The following is a 16,519-nucleotide window of genomic DNA, read 5'->3' on the forward strand; positions in this document are numbered from 1 at the left end:
CTTTCACCCAGTAACTCGATATGCTCAAATTATAGACCTCGAGCTCCCCGCAAGAGTTGGGGGAGGCGGAGTTAAGACCGGACAGCGGCACAGAGGAGCTACTTCGACGTTGTTCCTCTTGGAAAAGGAGGCAGAGCGGGGTTATGGGAGGAGGATTTCAGCGACGTCGGATTATCAGAGATTAGCAGACTAGCAGTGCAGCAGCAGTGCCCGGCGGACAGGTGAGTATGTCGGTGCTGTTACTAGCTGCTTTGCTTCGAGTCCGGCATGCTTCACGCTGTGAGCTGCATGTGAAGGAGCTCGGTTCGCATCGGTTTAAGATGTGCATATGTCTCAGGTGCAGGAAAACTTCACTCCTGAAGGATCCGGGCAGAGTTCCGTATGTGAGGATTTCTGACTCTTATTGCTGGCTAACCTGTCTGTGATATTCCTGCATGCTTCCTCTGGGATATGCATGCTACTGTCCTACTTGGTGCAGTTTGATCAGATCACCTCTTTCTTTTTTTCTGCAAAGACATAGTGGAGGCTAGATTTGTATAAATGAGCACCACCAGGTATTAAAAATGTTTAAACTCACATTTCTGGGACTTTACCGTGCATAAAGCGTCACCTTGCACAGTAGTGTGAACTAAGTTCAAGTGGATATCAAGGTTATTGTAGTTAGTAGACTTTAAAAAAGTTAGAGTTAACTGAAATTATTTTGTGAACTTTTACAGCTAAGAAAAATACAATTAAATTTTTTTTAGAGATAACATGCGTAGGTTTAGTTAGTTTGGTCAAAGTTTTGTTACAGCTTTGCTGATGTGGCATTGATGGACATATTTCTAGAGACTGGGTGTCTGTGTTTGTTGTAATACCTGTACTGATTTTCATAAATCTTTACTCGGACATACAATAATAATTAAAAAGAGTAAAACTAAGATGCAACTAATAAAAACTAAACCTAAACATGGAAATCCACTCTGGAAACTAACTGAAACTAAACTGAGTTAGAAGTAAAAAGTCAAAAATGAGATAAATATTTAACACTAATTAAAAAATGCAAAACTATAGTAACTTTGGTAGCCATGCATGAACTTTGCAGACTTGATGCATTAGCGGTACACTATGAGAGAGGAATGCATGTGTTGTCTCTGCAGTCTGGAGTCATATAAACAAAGAAAAACCTGGAGGTCTAGCAGAGAGAGGAAAGTGAGTGAAGGAGTGAGCATGGTGGCTGCTGGCTTAAAAATAGGAAGGTGGTGTTTTTTAAATGAGAAATGTTCCTTCTCCTTCAAATTAAAGGTTCCTTAGTTGCTCCTGTATCAGCACAGTGTTGAATGAATAATTTTAACTTCCACGTTCTCCTGTTTTTTTCTTAGTTATAGACTTGGGAGCGACACTTTACTTTCTTCACTATGGCTGAGACTAAGGGAAAATTTGACTTTGCCATCGACCGGGGTGGCACCTTCACCGATGTGTTTGCCCGGCTGCCCGATGGTCGTGAGAGAGTCCTGAAGCTGCTGTCCCGGGACCCACAGAACTACAAAGATGCTCCCACTGAGGGGATCCGCAGAATCTTAGAGGAGGTAATGTTGCGCTGTCCACCTTCAGCTAAGGAAATATCAGGTTAATTGCTGTCATAATGGCTGTCATTTCACTGTTTTTATAGATTATTAATAAGCATGTACCAATAAAAGCAGAATAGGCGGCTCAATGTGGAGACATTATGTAATACTGAGCAACACTACATTCATATCCATACATTATCTGTAGGGATAGCTATATATGATGCTGATGTTTGCATTTCTTGACAGGAAACAGGGAAGGCGTATCCCCGCGATCAGCCTGTAGACACTTCTCAGATTGGCTGGATCAGAATGGGCACTACGGTAGCCACCAACGCGCTGCTGGAGAGGGAGGGAGAAAGGACGGCGCTCCTGGTCACAAAGGGATTCAAGGACCTGCTGCACATTGGCACTCAGGCCAGGCCAAAGCTGTTTGACTTGGTCTGTTTTTTCAGCCTGTGCCAGTGATTGTACTGCATGTGGTGCTCATTAGTAGTGTGAGGCACGGCTTGTGTCTCTGCAAGGTTTAGTTATTATCTCATTGTGCTGAGGCTTGTGGCAAGTACTGGAGTTTGCCCTGAGCCAGCTGTAGAGTTAACACATTAAGTGGTCGCTTATCTGTAAAGCTCAGGTTACAGATCAGTAAACTGTGGCCTACTGTGCTGTACATAGATTTTTTTTCTTTAACCTTTAAGGTCAGCAGAACACACCAACTAAACCTGATAAGCTTTTGCGCCATAACAGAATGAAGCCTTAGCTGGTAAAAGCAGTTACTGTTATTGTTTATCACTTTCTGGCTTCCCAGTACATGCGCTTTGAGCTGCTATCACTTGTGTTTGCACGTGTGTAACAGGAGGTCGCGGTGCCTGACGTCCTGTACGAGGAGGTGATCGAGGTGGACGAGCGAGTTGTCCTCAGGCAAGATGGTTGTCAGCTGCCCAGAAGAGATCCCGAACGGATTGTCACAGGTGCGAGGCGCAGTTGTGCACTCCCTTTACTGCTAATTTCTTCTGCTGTGTTAGCAGTATGTGGCTTCAGGTTTTTAATCCATCCAGAGTTGGTCCATCACATTGGCCTAATATTATACCTTTTAAACATTAGCAGGTTATCAGTATCAGTGTGAGCCTTTAGCTAAAGCATTGTTGTCACTCCCAAAGATCTAATTTCCACATCTGAAAAGTAAACTGATGACTTTATGGACTCAGTCACTGGTTTCATGCTATATTGTAAATTATGGCCATTACTGGAGTCAGAAAGGAGAATCCTCCAGATATATGCTCATGTCCTGTTTCAGTATGCTTCATAAGCTGCACTTCACTGGCCAGTGGGAATGTGGAACAGTGGGTACGCCCATCTTTCACACTGTCTGTGCCACTCCACAAAGCGTCGTGTGGTGCCTGTACAAACTGTGGAATCTTGTCAATCTAAACAGACTGAATAATCATGAGGTTATTTAAACCAATAATTCAGCTACCTCGACTTCCTTGAAAAACTGACAGCTATAACAAGCTAACAAGCCCTAAATAGCCCATTATTTATACAATAATAACGCATTTGCCTAACAAGCAAAACAATGGTTCAAGTGTATTTAGTGCAAAATACAAAGCTGGCCATGGCAACACATCTAATCTGTAAGCACAAGGATTTTCTTTGGTGTTTGATTTCTTTGTGTATAAATATTTTAAATATATAACAAAATATTTCAGGTGAGAGTTATGTTTTTAATTTATTTTTTCAGAGCGAGGAAAATATTGAAAAAAAGTTCTGTTGGCTATTGGTTCAAACATGGAAGCCTTAACTGACATAATTTCAGTTAATCCCACTAATCCCTTTGTGTGTCTTTCCCAGGCAGTACTGGGGATTCTCTTGAGGTGTGGAAGGAGTTAGACCTGGAGCAAGTAGAAAAGGACCTGAGAGGAGTTTTGGCCCGTGGTATCACCAGTCTGGCTGTCCTTCTTCTGCACTCGTACACGTAAGTATTACAGCTTCTTTAATATTTACTCACGATCCTAATCTGCTCTCTTGTCCTCTCCCAGTAACTTGCGTCCCTTCCTTTATCATCCTTCTGCATAGTTATACAATTCCCATGCTGTCTCTCCGTGTTTTTGTGGAAGTATGTCAGGAGTGCGGTGTCCAGCAGCCTGTTTCTAGTATGTGTTGTGGTTCAATGGGTAGGAGTTCAAGTTAGCATCAACCCCACCCTCAGCTTCCCACTTATTGTGTCTCCTGCTCTATGAAATTGTTTCCTTTCCTTCTCTCCTCACTCTCTTTTTTTAATCTTGTTTTTTAACTTTATTTTATCTTGTTTTTAAATGGCTTTACAGTAGTTAAAATTATGCCTCACTTGCTTCCATTATATAAATAAGCTGACCTCGGTCTACCGACGTCATACCTCAGCAGCCTTATCTCTTATCTCGGTACCCAATAGTTCTAATTTTTTGATTTCTGTCACATGTCACACTGAAAGCCCAGACTTAGTGTTCTTTGCTTTAAGAAGAAGGTGATCAATGGACACTGAAGTGATAAGACAAACACATTATACTGCAGAACAAATTACGTAAGAGTTTAATGTTTCACTTGCTTTCTAGGATTACGTCAGGTCTCTTTCTCTTTGTGCTTCAGATGGTCTGAGCATGAGAAAGCAGTGGGTTCTCTGGCTCGTCACTTGGGCTTCAGCCAGGTCTCTCTTTCCAGTGAGGTCATGCCGATGGTGCGGGCGGTGCCTCGAGGATATACAGTCTGCGCTGATGCCTACCTCACACCCAAAATTCACCAGTATCTAAAAGGTTTCACCTCGGGCTTCAGGGATGGCCTGAAGGTTTGTTTTTCTCGCGCATCAGTCGATATGTTTGAGCGGTTCACAATTTTCAGAACTCCCTTGTATGCATAAGTACTTTTCCTCTCAGTTAGACACTCTCCCACCACCCCTTTAAGTACCACCAGAGACAAACAGCAGCTCTCAACCATACAACCCACATATAAATTTGTACTTAACCACACCTTTAAACTAGTCTGAAAACATAAACCTCTCATGTCTGTGTGTCTTCAGGATGTAGATGTGTTGTTCATGCAGTCAGATGGAGGCTTGACTCCCATGGAGCAGTTCTGCGGTTCACGGGCTATTCTATCCGGCCCAGCGGGAGGTGTGGTGGGATACGCCATCACCTCCTACAGCCAGATGGAGAAAAAGCCTGTGATTGGCTTTGACATGGGCGGTGAGTGTATGTGGGAGCAAAGGAGACAACTGAGCATCTTCTTGATATTGTCTTGAAATCTTTTTGTGTGATGTTCAGACAGTTTGTTGTCTTCCATGTGCCACGTTTAGGATTTGATATTTCAGATGCTATGGAGTAAAGTTACGCTTCTCTTTTGGGCGATGTTTTTAACTTTATTTTTCATCTTTAGCTTTTCGTGCCTACATGCTCTCGTTTGTTGTTGTCTGCAGGAACGTCCACAGATGTGAGTCGGTATGCAGGCCAGTATGAGCATGTGTTTGAGGCTACCACAGCTGGAGTCACCCTGCAAGCACCTCAGCTGGACATCAACACCGTGGCTGCTGGCGGAGGATCGCGACTGTTTTTCAGGCAAGTTTGCACAAACAGTGTAACTGACGGTGGGACTAGCTCCATATTTGCAAGCAATCTTCTTTAATACCAGTATAATGTGATGTTGTGGTAATTGTGGTATTACCCATTCTGACTTTGATTGTTTTATGGTTTATTTATTTTCTTATTTAATGACTATTCTCTGTGTTTCCCTTCTTTCTAACCCTACCAGATCCGGGATGTTTGTAGTTGGACCAGAGTCTGCAGGAGCACATCCAGGACCAGCCTGCTACAGAAAAGGTAACAGCTTCTCCGTTATTCATGTTCTACTGTTGCCAACTTCTCTCACTGTTTTTCTTTCTTTCTTTCTTTCTTTCTTTCTTTCTTTCTTTCTTTCTTTCTTTCTTTCTTTCTTTTTCAATCTAGTGACTCATTAATTGTGCAGTTTCAGCTCGTTTTTCCCATCCATTCTTTAAATCATTATACTGACTCCAGCACCCACTGGCACGGAGCTTGTTCTCCTGTCCTGTTCCCGAGGTTAATCATCCGATTTATGCGTCAGAAGGCTGGAAATTGGCACGTCCAAAGTTGAGATGATATAACACAAACTCGCCTCATAGTTCTCAGTCAGAACTGTAAAGTGTGTTAACAAAAAGAAATCTGAGTCTTCTTCGTTGACGTTCCCTGTAGATTCATTGGTTAGCCTTAAGCTTCATTTCAGATACCACCATCCTCGGTGCCAAGTAAAGCACTGAACGCTAAAGCTGACTCAAAACTCAGAACAATGGGGTTATTGAAAAACAGACTGAGACCTGATTCCCTGTCGGGTGCTGTGGTATTTTCCCAGGTGGACCTCTGACTGTGACAGATGCTAACTTAGCCCTGGGTCGTCTCATCCCTTCCTTCTTCCCAAAGATCTTCGGGCCCAAAGAGAGTGAGCCTTTGTCCCTGGAAGAGACCACGAAGCATTTCCGCCAACTCACTGAAGAGATCAACGTCTTCCTGTCTTCAAACCAATCACAGGCGCTGATATTTACTGGACTACTGTGTGGAGTAAGTTCAAATATTTATGATGATATTAGGTTTAAATACTCTTTGTGCTTTCATTTGAAGGCTGATGCTAATGGGGCCAACCACTCACACAGCAGACAATCAGAGATGAGCATGGAAGAGGTTGCCATGGGATTCATTCGTGTCGCCAATGAGGCAATGTGCCGGCCAATCAGAGCTCTCACACAGGTATGTTTGGTATTAAACTGCGTTTTCTATATTTCAGCATAAAAAAATCATCTTGTTGTTCTCTCTCCCACTCATCTCCCACCTGCTCCACTCTTGCAGGCCAAAGGCCACGATACATCTCAGCATGTGCTGGCGTGTTTCGGGGGGGCAGGCGGTCAACATGCTTGTGCGATTGCCCGCTCTCTTGGGATGAAGACTGTCTTTATACATAAGTAAGGCTTCTAGATTCTGTTTCAGTAGAGGTGAAAGACAGCTGAGAGCCACAGAGTGAGCGGTTGCCTGTGTTTGTGATTTGCAGGTACAGCGGCGTGCTGTCAGCGTACGGTCTGGCTCTAGCAGATGTGGTGGAGGAGGTGCAGGAGCCGTGCTCTCTGCGGTACGAGCCGGCGTCCTTCAGTGAGCTTGATCAAAGGGTTGAGCAGCTATCGAAACGCTGCCACGATACACTCCGTGCACGAGGCTTCACCAGGTTAGAAACCACAAAACAATACATGGGCTGGGGTCAAGCACATCTGTAAGACTCCAGGCATGCTAGTCAACTTTCAAAGACCCAATGGATAACTTAATGTTATGAGAAATTACAATCTAGATGATCCCTTTGAGAGATGATTAAAAAGTTAATATGCCAAAGCTAAACCGCATACTGCAGCTATTACAGCAGCATGGCTTCATAGCAGAAGAGTCTAGGTGTTAAACTGGTGTGCCTGCAGTCCAGTATCTGCTTTCTTCAGGTCCCAGATGTTTACATACTATTGTTAAAAGAAGAGGAGGTGCTACTCAGTAGTAAACATGGCTGTGTCCCACCTCTTTTGAGACGTGTAGCTGTTATAAAAATCAGAATTAGCTGATATTTTTGTAAAAATGGTTCATTTTCTCAATTTCTCACTTTAAAAATGTGATATGTTTTCTGTGTTCTATTTTGATTAAAATATGAGCTTATGAGATTTGCAAATCATTGCATTCTGTTTTTAGCTTTATTCTACACAGGGTCCCAGCGTTTTTGGAATTGGGGGTTGTATATAAAATTCTTAAATCCACAGAATAAAGTGAAGTATGAATATGTGTGAAACAAGTAGAGGTGACTATAAAAGTTTCAGTCCGTTCAATTCGGATATGCATAATTTAAAGGATGAATGTTAAGGAGGCACCAACTCATTTAAAGATTTAAAAGCAAATAATAAAATGAAAAAGGGACTTTGTGGCCTTGCTTACATTTTGTTAAAGTGAAAAAAGCAAAAACGTGAATGTTAAGAAGTCATGATGTTTGTTGAACAATCATAGCCGCTAGACTAAAGTAGTCTTGTTTCTCGTTCGCTTCAGCGGTCAGATAACCACCGAGGTTTTCCTCCACATGCGTTACGAGGGCACGGACTGCGCTCTCATGGTTACCGCTGCCGGATACCCCAGCAACGCCCGGTCCTGTAGAGCTGGAGACTTTCGCAGTGCCTTCACCAAACGGTTTGCTCCTCTTCTCATTACCCATTCATGTCCTGAGCTTCTGGCTGCTACATGTTTTCGCTTTCAGAGGGTAAATCACTGCTGCGTACACTTTGTTTATATTTTTGGCTGTCGTTGTTCATCTTCTTTTATCTTTAGGAGAAAAAATTACATGACATTTGTACACAGTACCCTTGATTTCTTTCTCCTCCTCTTAACTCTTTTTTTTTCTTCTTCTTATTACAGTTATCTGAAGGAGTTCGGGTTCACCATCCCAGACAGACCCATCGTGGTGGATGACATCAGAGTGAGGGGTTGTGGGCAATCTGGTATTACATCAGTTTACAAAGCAGAGATGGGACACAGACAGGCCAAACCAGCCACGGTAAATGGAGTCACTTACCGGGTACCACATATATCACTTATCAGACATGATCACACGCAGGCAATCTCACCAAGGCCTGAAGGAAAAACAATCAAACCTGGGCCACTGCATGGTCACCGGCTCAAGCTGTGACCACGTCTGAGTTTTTAGAAGCTGAAAAAAAAAGAGCCTTTAATAAAACAAAGGTGGTTACCAGCAGGTGAACATAAAAAACCAGCAGGCAGAATGGGAGAAGTGGGAGATGCCATTTGTTCACAGACAAATGTTCTGTTCCATCATTGTAATATTGATGTTTTACCTAAACTTGTGGGCACATTTATTTCATGTCAGTCTGTTCTGCTCCTCTGTGTAGATAACCAAGTGCTACTTCGAGGGCGGTTACCTCAACACCAGTGTGTATCTATGGGAGGAGCTGCCGTGTGGTCACAGCATCCAGGGACCAGCCATCATCATTGACAAAAACAGGCAGGCATTTGCTTTTTGCTGACAACTACCAAATTAAACATATCTAAATAATGTTTTTTATTCTTTATGCTCTCCTTTTTGCATTTTCTGAACTCAGGACATTCAAATCTATTTAAATTAAGCAAATTAAACCTTTGAGTTATCAGTTGAGGTCCTTGTTTCAGCAGTTTTTACTTCTGTGGATGTGACTTTTAATTTCCTGTGCTGATTTTTAAATGTGTTGTACTTCATACGTGATTTGCTCCTATTTCCTCCATCAGCACCATCCTGGTGGAGCCCTGCTGTGAGGCTCGTCTGACAGAAGGTGGTGACGTTTGCATGACGGTAGGCTCAGACCCTCACTGCGCCCTCGGCACTGAGCTCAACACAGTGCAGCTCTCCATCTTCTCCCATCGCTTCATGAGCATCGCGGGTATGCAGGCATGCAAAATCAGATGAGGAAGAAGGTTGAAGAAGTATGAACTTCCTGTTTACCTCTTCTGTCTTCCCCTACAGAGCAGATGGGCAGAGTTCTGCAAAGAACCTCCATCTCCACGAACATCAAGGAGCGACTCGACTTCTCCTGTGCTGTGTTTGGACCGGATGGAGGTCTGGTGTCCAACGCGCCTCACATCCCCGTCCACCTGGGAGCCATGCAGGAGACTGTCCAGTACCAGGTGAGGCACAAACAGTCCAGCCATGTGTGAGTGAGTTTTTCTTAGTGTGGCCATACACGTAGAGTGACAGAAGGATGGTGTTTTTTTTCTTCCATGAGCAGCTCAGATCACTTGGGAATAAGCTCAAAGAAGGGGATGTGATTTTGAGTAACCACCCATGTGCTGGGGGCAGCCATCTCCCAGACCTCACAGTGATCACACCGGTCAGTCCACCAAGCTTTTCAACACCATTTCTTCCCTCAAATTCTTCTTCTATTCTTTCCTCATTGCCTTTTTTCTTTCTTGTTCAGGTGTTTAGAAAAGGAGTAAGCAGCCCTGTGTTCTTTGTGGCCAGCAGGGGGCACCACGCTGACATCGGTGGCATCACTCCAGGCTCCATGCCACCCCATTCCACTTCCCTTCAGCAGGAGGGCGCTGTCTTCACTTCCTTTAAGCTTGTCACTGGTGGGGTCTTCCAGGAAGAAGGTAAGTGAGGAGGAGAGGAGTCAGGACCTGAATGTGATACACTACTGAAAGGAGAGAGCATAGAAAATCAAGAGATGACACTTAACTTAAGATAAAGAGTCCTTCTTTGGCACTTAAAAGACTCTTTGTTTTTAAAATTACTAGTAAAAAATAGTTTTTTTTTTATTGCTCTGTTGACATTTCTTTTAAAACAAAAAGAAATACACAAGAAATGTTGTAAAATGTCTGTTTTGAATCTGACAGTTCAAATTTCTCACTGACATTAAACACATCATCAAAGTCAGTATTTTTAAATCAACTGACTGACTAACCTACTTTTTTTTTTTAGCATTCATTTTGTTTTCTATACCCCTTACCCATCTCTCTGTATCAGCTGTAACTGAAGCTCTGATGGCTCCAGCCCAATACCCAGGCTGCTCTGGGACTCGAAATCTCCATGACAACCTGTCAGACCTGCGGGCTCAGGTGGCGGCCAATCAGAGAGGGAGCCAGCTGGTGGGAGAGCTGATTGACAGTTATGGACTTGCTGTGGTTCAGGCCTACATGGGATACATCCAGGTAAACTGTTGCTACAAGCAGAAATTTAAAAACGAAAAATTAGATTTTTTGCCCCTCAAAAGGTTGATGATTTCAAATCTCAGTGACCTTGACCTGAAGCACAGAGGTCAAGATTTCTGAAAATCTTGTGAATGCAATAACTTGAGAACAAGGCGATGAGGGGTAGCACTGGTGGCCGCAAGTATTCTTATTTCTGAAAAGTATGGGCTATGAGGGTGTTGTAAATCCTCTGTGCATTTTAGAGCAACGCAGAACTGGCGGTGAGGGACATGCTGAGAGACTTTGCACGTCGGCAGCGGCAGGAGATGGGCTCCTTGGAGGTGGAGTCAGAGGATTTCATGGACGACGGAACACCAATCAGACTGCGTGTTCAGATTAATGAAGAAGAGGTGAGGAGGAATCGTAACACAGGATATTTATTAGTTTGCAAAGCCGGGATATAAACCGCTCTTCAAGAAGGACTGTGATTGGTTAAATGTGTGAACCTCCTTCTTTACAGGGCAGTGCGGTGTTTGACTTCACAGGGACAGGAACAGAGGTGTGGGGGAACTGCAACGCTCCACGGGCCATCACCCTGTCTGCTCTTATCTACTGCCTGCGCTGCATGGTTGGACAGGACATCCCCCTCAATCAGGTAAAAATCCAGTTCTAGGAGCTCCTGGCTGACTTTGAATAACTCATGGTTTGAATGTTGGTTGTAATTTTTGGGGCGGGGGGCTATCGTGATTCATTCGGGCTGCTTTTTTGACCACCTTTCTTTTCCCATGTTTAGGGTTGCCTCGCACCCATCAATGTCATCATCCCTCCTGGGTCCATCCTCCAGCCTTCCCAGAAGGCAGCTGTGGTTGGAGGAAATGTGCTCACATCCCAGAGAGTGGTTGATGTGATTTTTAAGGCATTTGAGGTGTGCGCGGCCTCACAGGTAAATGATATTCCAAAATATGTTTGCAAAAATGCATGTTTCTACTGTATAGCTTGGCTGATGAAGCATACTTTTAATGGACTGATAGGTATATACCGCTTTTCTACTGTTGTGTGTTTTCCACCTGTAGAGTAAACAGCTTGTTGACATGGTGTGAAACACAATGCATTGGCATTCAACTGACTAGTTAATGGTGTTTTGTTTATTTCGCTCCTTCCATTAGGGCTGTATGAACAACATTTCATTTGGAAGTGAGAAAATTGGTTATTATGAGACAGTTGCTGGAGGAGCTGGGGCAGGGCCGGGCTGGAACGGGCGGAGTGGAGTTCATACTCACATGACAAACACCCGCATCACTGACCCAGAGATTCTGGAGAAGAGGTGGGATATAAGTTGACGATTTGTGTCGTGTAATGATATCATTTCTGTTATTCATCTGAATGCTGTCTGTGTCCTTCTGGTGTTCAGGTATCCAGTGGTTTTAGAGCAGTTCTCTCTACGGCCCGGCTCAGGGGGTGCAGGGAAATACCGCGGTGGAGACGGTGTGATTCGTAAACTTCTGTTCAGGAACAAGGTTGTTCTGTCGGTACTGACAGAGAGGCGATCCACTCGCCCCTATGGCCTCCGGGGTAAATTCTCAATATCAAAGCCTGATGACAGTCCCAATGTCCTCAACAATTTTAAAAAAAGTCTAAATGCTCACATTTTCCTTACTTAATCTTAAAAAATGTAATCTTTTGTTGGTGGTCAGGGGGAGGTGATGGTGTAGCAGGGCTGAACCTCCTCCACAGAGCTGAAGGCAGAGTCCTCAACCTGGGAGCCAAGACCAGTGTCAGCCTTGACCCCGGGGTAAGACTGTGCTGTGCACGTGTGAAGCACTGTCGTGCTTTAGTGTACTTATAATGACACTACACAGAAAAAATGCCAGCCTAGAATAACTATACTAGATGGGCATAGCATCCAAGTCTGAAAACAACAGAAAGTTGAAGCCAGCAGCCATCAGTGGGCTCTGGTTGCAAAAAGCAATCTAAATGTATATCTGAGGTGTCTTGAATTATTGATTTCTATAGGAAAATGAGCCTACTTCTTGTTTACTGTAAACTCATGAAAAATACATTTGTCTCAATTTTTATTTTTATTAGTTTTTAGATTATTTTGGGGTCATTTTTGCCTTCATTAGATGAGCAGGGAAGATAGACAGACAAGAAAGTGGGGAGAAAGAAGGGGGAAGACAATCAGCAAAGGGTGAGACTCAAATCCAGGCCACTGCACTCCAACCATGCAGCTTATGGTCGGCCACAGCATGATCAGTTTGTTTACAAAAAAAAGGTTGAATTTAGATAAAATTGGCAGAACTGAAACAGGTTAAACTTAAGGACATGGCTTTATTGTGGTTGAAAAACCATCGATTATTATCATGGTGGCAACATCAATTGTTTTGGTGGTTTTTAAGCCTTGTGTTTAGCAAGGTTGGCCACTTCCAAGTTAAAGGAAGTAGGACAGGAACACCCAGAGTCTAGTTTCCTCTTGGAAGTGGAAATGAAGCAGGTGGAGGGCTCGGATGGAGATGGGCAGGAAGTGGGTCACATGAATGGGAGCCTGAAAGGCAGAATGACAGAAGAAGCTACTCGGTTCACAAAAGGCTGGAAAGAAATGACAACATGAGAAAGCAGTGCAGGCAGATTAGTGATGCATTTAAAGCCAGAACTGCCCAGCTATCTTAAATTATAATTCACTTTGATATTAAATAACAAGCTAACTTTGGTGAATCAAAAATGTGCTGATAAACAAATTGTATGCACCAGAGAAACTGAACATCTGTCCAGTCAGAGCAGAGATGTCAAACCTATATTACATCATGGGTCATGGTACAGCCCACTTTAGTGTTAAGTGGTCCAACCAGTGAACATTCCCTATTTGTCACTGCACAGAAGCAACTGCACATTGAATCCTGGAGATATCTTAATATAAGAAAAACAACTGCAGTTACAACAGTATGTCATTGTTCTACACTATGGAGACTCGTGACTCACGACTCATGACTTAAAAATACAGTTTAAACTCCAGAATTTATGCCCTCCGCATTTTTTCCAAAGCAGTCCAGTGGGCTGGATTGGAGTCTTTGTAAGGCATATTCTGGCCCGCGGGCCTTACGTTTGACACCTATATCTTAGAAAGTCTTTGTTTACAACTGTAGGCTGAAGAACAAAATAACTGCGCCCACCTGTTACACCCATAATAATGCATTACTTTGCCAGTACTTTAACATGAAATGGCACACTGGCCATGAAGACCAAAATCATTGCTTGGGTTGGGTGTAAACATGGAAACCAAGCCTTAAGTAACACCTAGAGGAGCTTCATTTTGTGGTACTTCTGTTGCTTGATCACAGCTTTTGTGTTTGTGTGTGTCCCCAAACAGGACATGTTCTGCCTCTACACCCCTGGAGGAGGTGGATATGGAAAAGAAGAGGAAGCAAACAATAGGCCTCAGACCAAGCGAAGGCGCTTGAATGAGACATTCTCCGAGAGGGGTAGCATCTTTGAATACAGAATGGCACAAGAGGGAGTGTGAAAAGAAGTGAGAAAAGGAGGAAGAGTTAAGACAGTTTTGTCATTGTACTGCGAAAAATATGCGAGACATACTGAGTAAAAAGGATTTCAAGCCTACATGCAGGCTGGCAGAATTTCAGATTTTTACTTGAGCACCATTAAAAGATGTTTGTTTTTTTTCTTTTCTTTTTTTGCAGTGTCTGTGTTTAAAAGATGCAGCACAGAAAAATGTGGTGTGTTACGCAGACAGATTGTGCTTACATTAGCAGGGAAGTTGGCTAAATACTAATAACTCAGGCTGGGTCTGTCCTCACCAGACTAAATATGGTATCAAAAGGACCTTTGTAACGGACATACAGTTGTTATATGTCGCATGTCCATCGCTCTGTTCTTATACTGAATCTACTCAGTAGTTTTTATTTTTTAGTTCCATTTGATGCTTTTTCAAAAAGCATTGAGACCTCAAAGAGTCTTTTTTTTTTTTTGTCTAATATCGATTTCTAGATGTTTTCTTGTCCTAACAAATCAGACAAATAAACTCTATTTCTACTAAAAAGATTTTTTTTGCACCACAGCACTCACACTTATTCAGATTTACTCAAAATTTCAAATGACACGACATCCTCCACACGACATTGTGTCGCACAAACTTCACTCATGAGGACAGTTTAAGCTTCGAATGCAGTGAAACTAAACTGAATTGTGACCCAGGCACGAGCAGATTCAAATTATTTGACCTGGATCGTGGATAGTTAATGAAAACAGTGGGATTAGGATGACTTCTGACATGCCACAAAAAAAATCCCAGGATTGTTGAATGTGTTGGTGCGGGGTGGGGGCATGTCCCTGTTTAAAATGTTGTCCCCTCCTCCCATCTTTGGGTCAGGAATGATCGTGGAGCAGAGCAGGAAGGATAGTGAGGGAGTGCAGGCATGCGTATGCAGCAGATAAAGAGATAGTGGTCACTGCAGGGGAGGCAGCAGGAGGCTGACGGCTGCTGGACGATTGATGCAAATCAGCTGGGTGTGTGTGTGTGTGTGTGTGTGTGTGTGTGTGTGTGTGTGTGTGTGGATATAGCTGTACTAGAAACTCCCATTATGGAGGCCGTGGACTGTGGATCAAAGAAAGCTTCCTTGTTTCTGGATTACAATTCCTGTGATAAAACAATCTATTGTTGTGAGAAGGTTTCAAAATCCCTCTCTGCTGCTGCTGCTTGGCCCACTCTGTCTTTTCACCTTATCCACTGGCTTATTATCAGTATTAACTTTAAGAAAGTACTAACGATAAAAAGAAATTAGAAAAATACAAAGAAAAGGGGGGAAAAGGAGTATTTAAAGACACATAAATGTTACGCTCACACTCCGTCACACCAGTCAAAGCAGTCAGATGTGTTGGCTTCACTAGAACAGCTTAAAAAAAGTCTGTTACCAAAAATACTAAAAAAAAAAAAAAAAAAACCCACAAAAAAACTGTTTGCATAAAAAAGAGAGACTGGAGAAGCTCAAAGACACGTGCAAGAAAAAAATATTTCGTTGCAAAAGCTGATTCATTGCAAATATTTAAGTGCATTGCCATTTACAGTTTTTCAATTGATACATTTGTTTCTCATATAGTAAATAGAGTAATAACAAAGACAATTAATTTCTTGGCAGTTTCAAAACACTCAAGGACAGCTTATAGCACAAAAATAACAAAAACAATATAAAAAGATTTTAAATCCTGGAGTAATATATGAATGTAAAATGCAATAAAATGATGGTTATAGTTGATACACAGATTACTGAGCTGTGATTTAAAATGTGTCAGAGTCTAATTGATGGAGGTGACGTAGCATTGAGTTCTAAAGATGAAGCCTCTGGCACTATTTTAAGTGTTAAAAACTCTGAATTGAGGCATCAGGAGAGCGCCGAGGCTGAGCGTGAGGTACTTAAGTGTTTTTTCTTTTCTTTTACTCCCATGCAATTTCAAGTAGGAATTTCAAGTTAATTTATTTAAATATTTCAATAATGTCATTTTTACAACCTTCACTTACATAATAATACATTCAAACGAGCCTAATCCATCAGTCATATGGTATTCGCATATGTAAATTCAGTGTAATTTGTGATGATGTAACACTCAGAAGACATTCTGCTGTTCTTTTTATTTTGAGGTGACACAAAATACCTGAGGTTAAATAGGCTGGCTTGTAGCAGACCAGTCCATTCATTTTTACACAGCTGCTTTATATATAAAGGGCATCAGAAGATTTATTCACAAAATAATTATGAAAAAAATAGGCTAATGACGTAAAAAGAACAAGCTAAGCTTTATATCTTGAAATTTTGATTCTCAAAATACAAAAGTTCAGTTTTTTTTTTAAAGTAACAGAAACCATCATCTAAAACCAGTGATCCTGCATATTAAAGAAAACACGCTTACCAGCCACTTCATTAGGTACACCTATTCAACTTTTCATTAATACAAATCTGCTAATCACACAGCAGCAACTCAGTTCATTTATTTATATAGACATGGTCAAGATGACCGGCAGAAGTTAGAAAGATAATTGACTTAATTAATTTAATCACTCCACGGTTGGTCCCAGACAGGCTGGTCTGAGTATTTTGGAAACTGCTGATCCACTGGGATTTTCCCACACAACCATCTCTAATGATTACACAGAGTGGTCCAAAAAGGGGAGAAATATCAAGTCAGTGGCAGGAAAGGGAAAAAAATAGTTACTGAATAACTACTCATTAGGGTATG

The 16,519-nt window shown here is 42.4% G+C and overlaps 1 protein-coding gene across 3 annotated transcripts; it reads left to right on the forward strand.

Moving 5' to 3' along the window:
- The first annotated feature begins 117 nt into the window (after positions 1–117).
- oplah (5-oxoprolinase, ATP-hydrolysing) lies at positions 118–13,954 on the forward strand. Of its 3 annotated transcripts, none has more exons than XM_063483792.1 (28): positions 118–221; positions 1,362–1,568; positions 1,797–1,988; positions 2,401–2,515; positions 3,396–3,519; positions 4,170–4,365; positions 4,597–4,762; positions 4,993–5,131; positions 5,325–5,392; positions 5,940–6,115; positions 6,206–6,331; positions 6,431–6,543; positions 6,630–6,800; positions 7,652–7,789; positions 8,015–8,153; positions 8,506–8,618; positions 8,879–9,030; positions 9,114–9,274; positions 9,376–9,477; positions 9,565–9,739; positions 10,113–10,297; positions 10,540–10,686; positions 10,797–10,931; positions 11,070–11,219; positions 11,443–11,600; positions 11,688–11,848; positions 11,971–12,068; positions 13,641–13,954. In XM_063483792.1, the coding sequence occupies exons 2-28, from the start codon at positions 1,398–1,400 to the stop codon at positions 13,791–13,793; spliced, it is 3,924 nt and encodes a 1,307-aa protein (XP_063339862.1). In that variant the 5' UTR covers positions 118–221; positions 1,362–1,397; the 3' UTR covers positions 13,794–13,954. The 3 variants fall into 3 exon arrangements, with proteins under 3 accessions (XP_063339862.1, XP_063339861.1, XP_063339864.1); XM_063483791.1 differs by lacking the exon at positions 118–221 and adding an exon at positions 228–383; XM_063483794.1 differs by lacking the exon at positions 118–221 and adding an exon at positions 228–379.
- The last annotated feature ends 2,565 nt before the right edge of the window (positions 13,955–16,519 follow it).

Source organism: Pelmatolapia mariae, linkage group LG9 (genome assembly GCF_036321145.2).
Source record: "Pelmatolapia mariae isolate MD_Pm_ZW linkage group LG9, Pm_UMD_F_2, whole genome shotgun sequence".
In the NCBI taxonomy this organism is placed as follows: domain Eukaryota; kingdom Metazoa; phylum Chordata; class Actinopteri; order Cichliformes; family Cichlidae; genus Pelmatolapia; species Pelmatolapia mariae.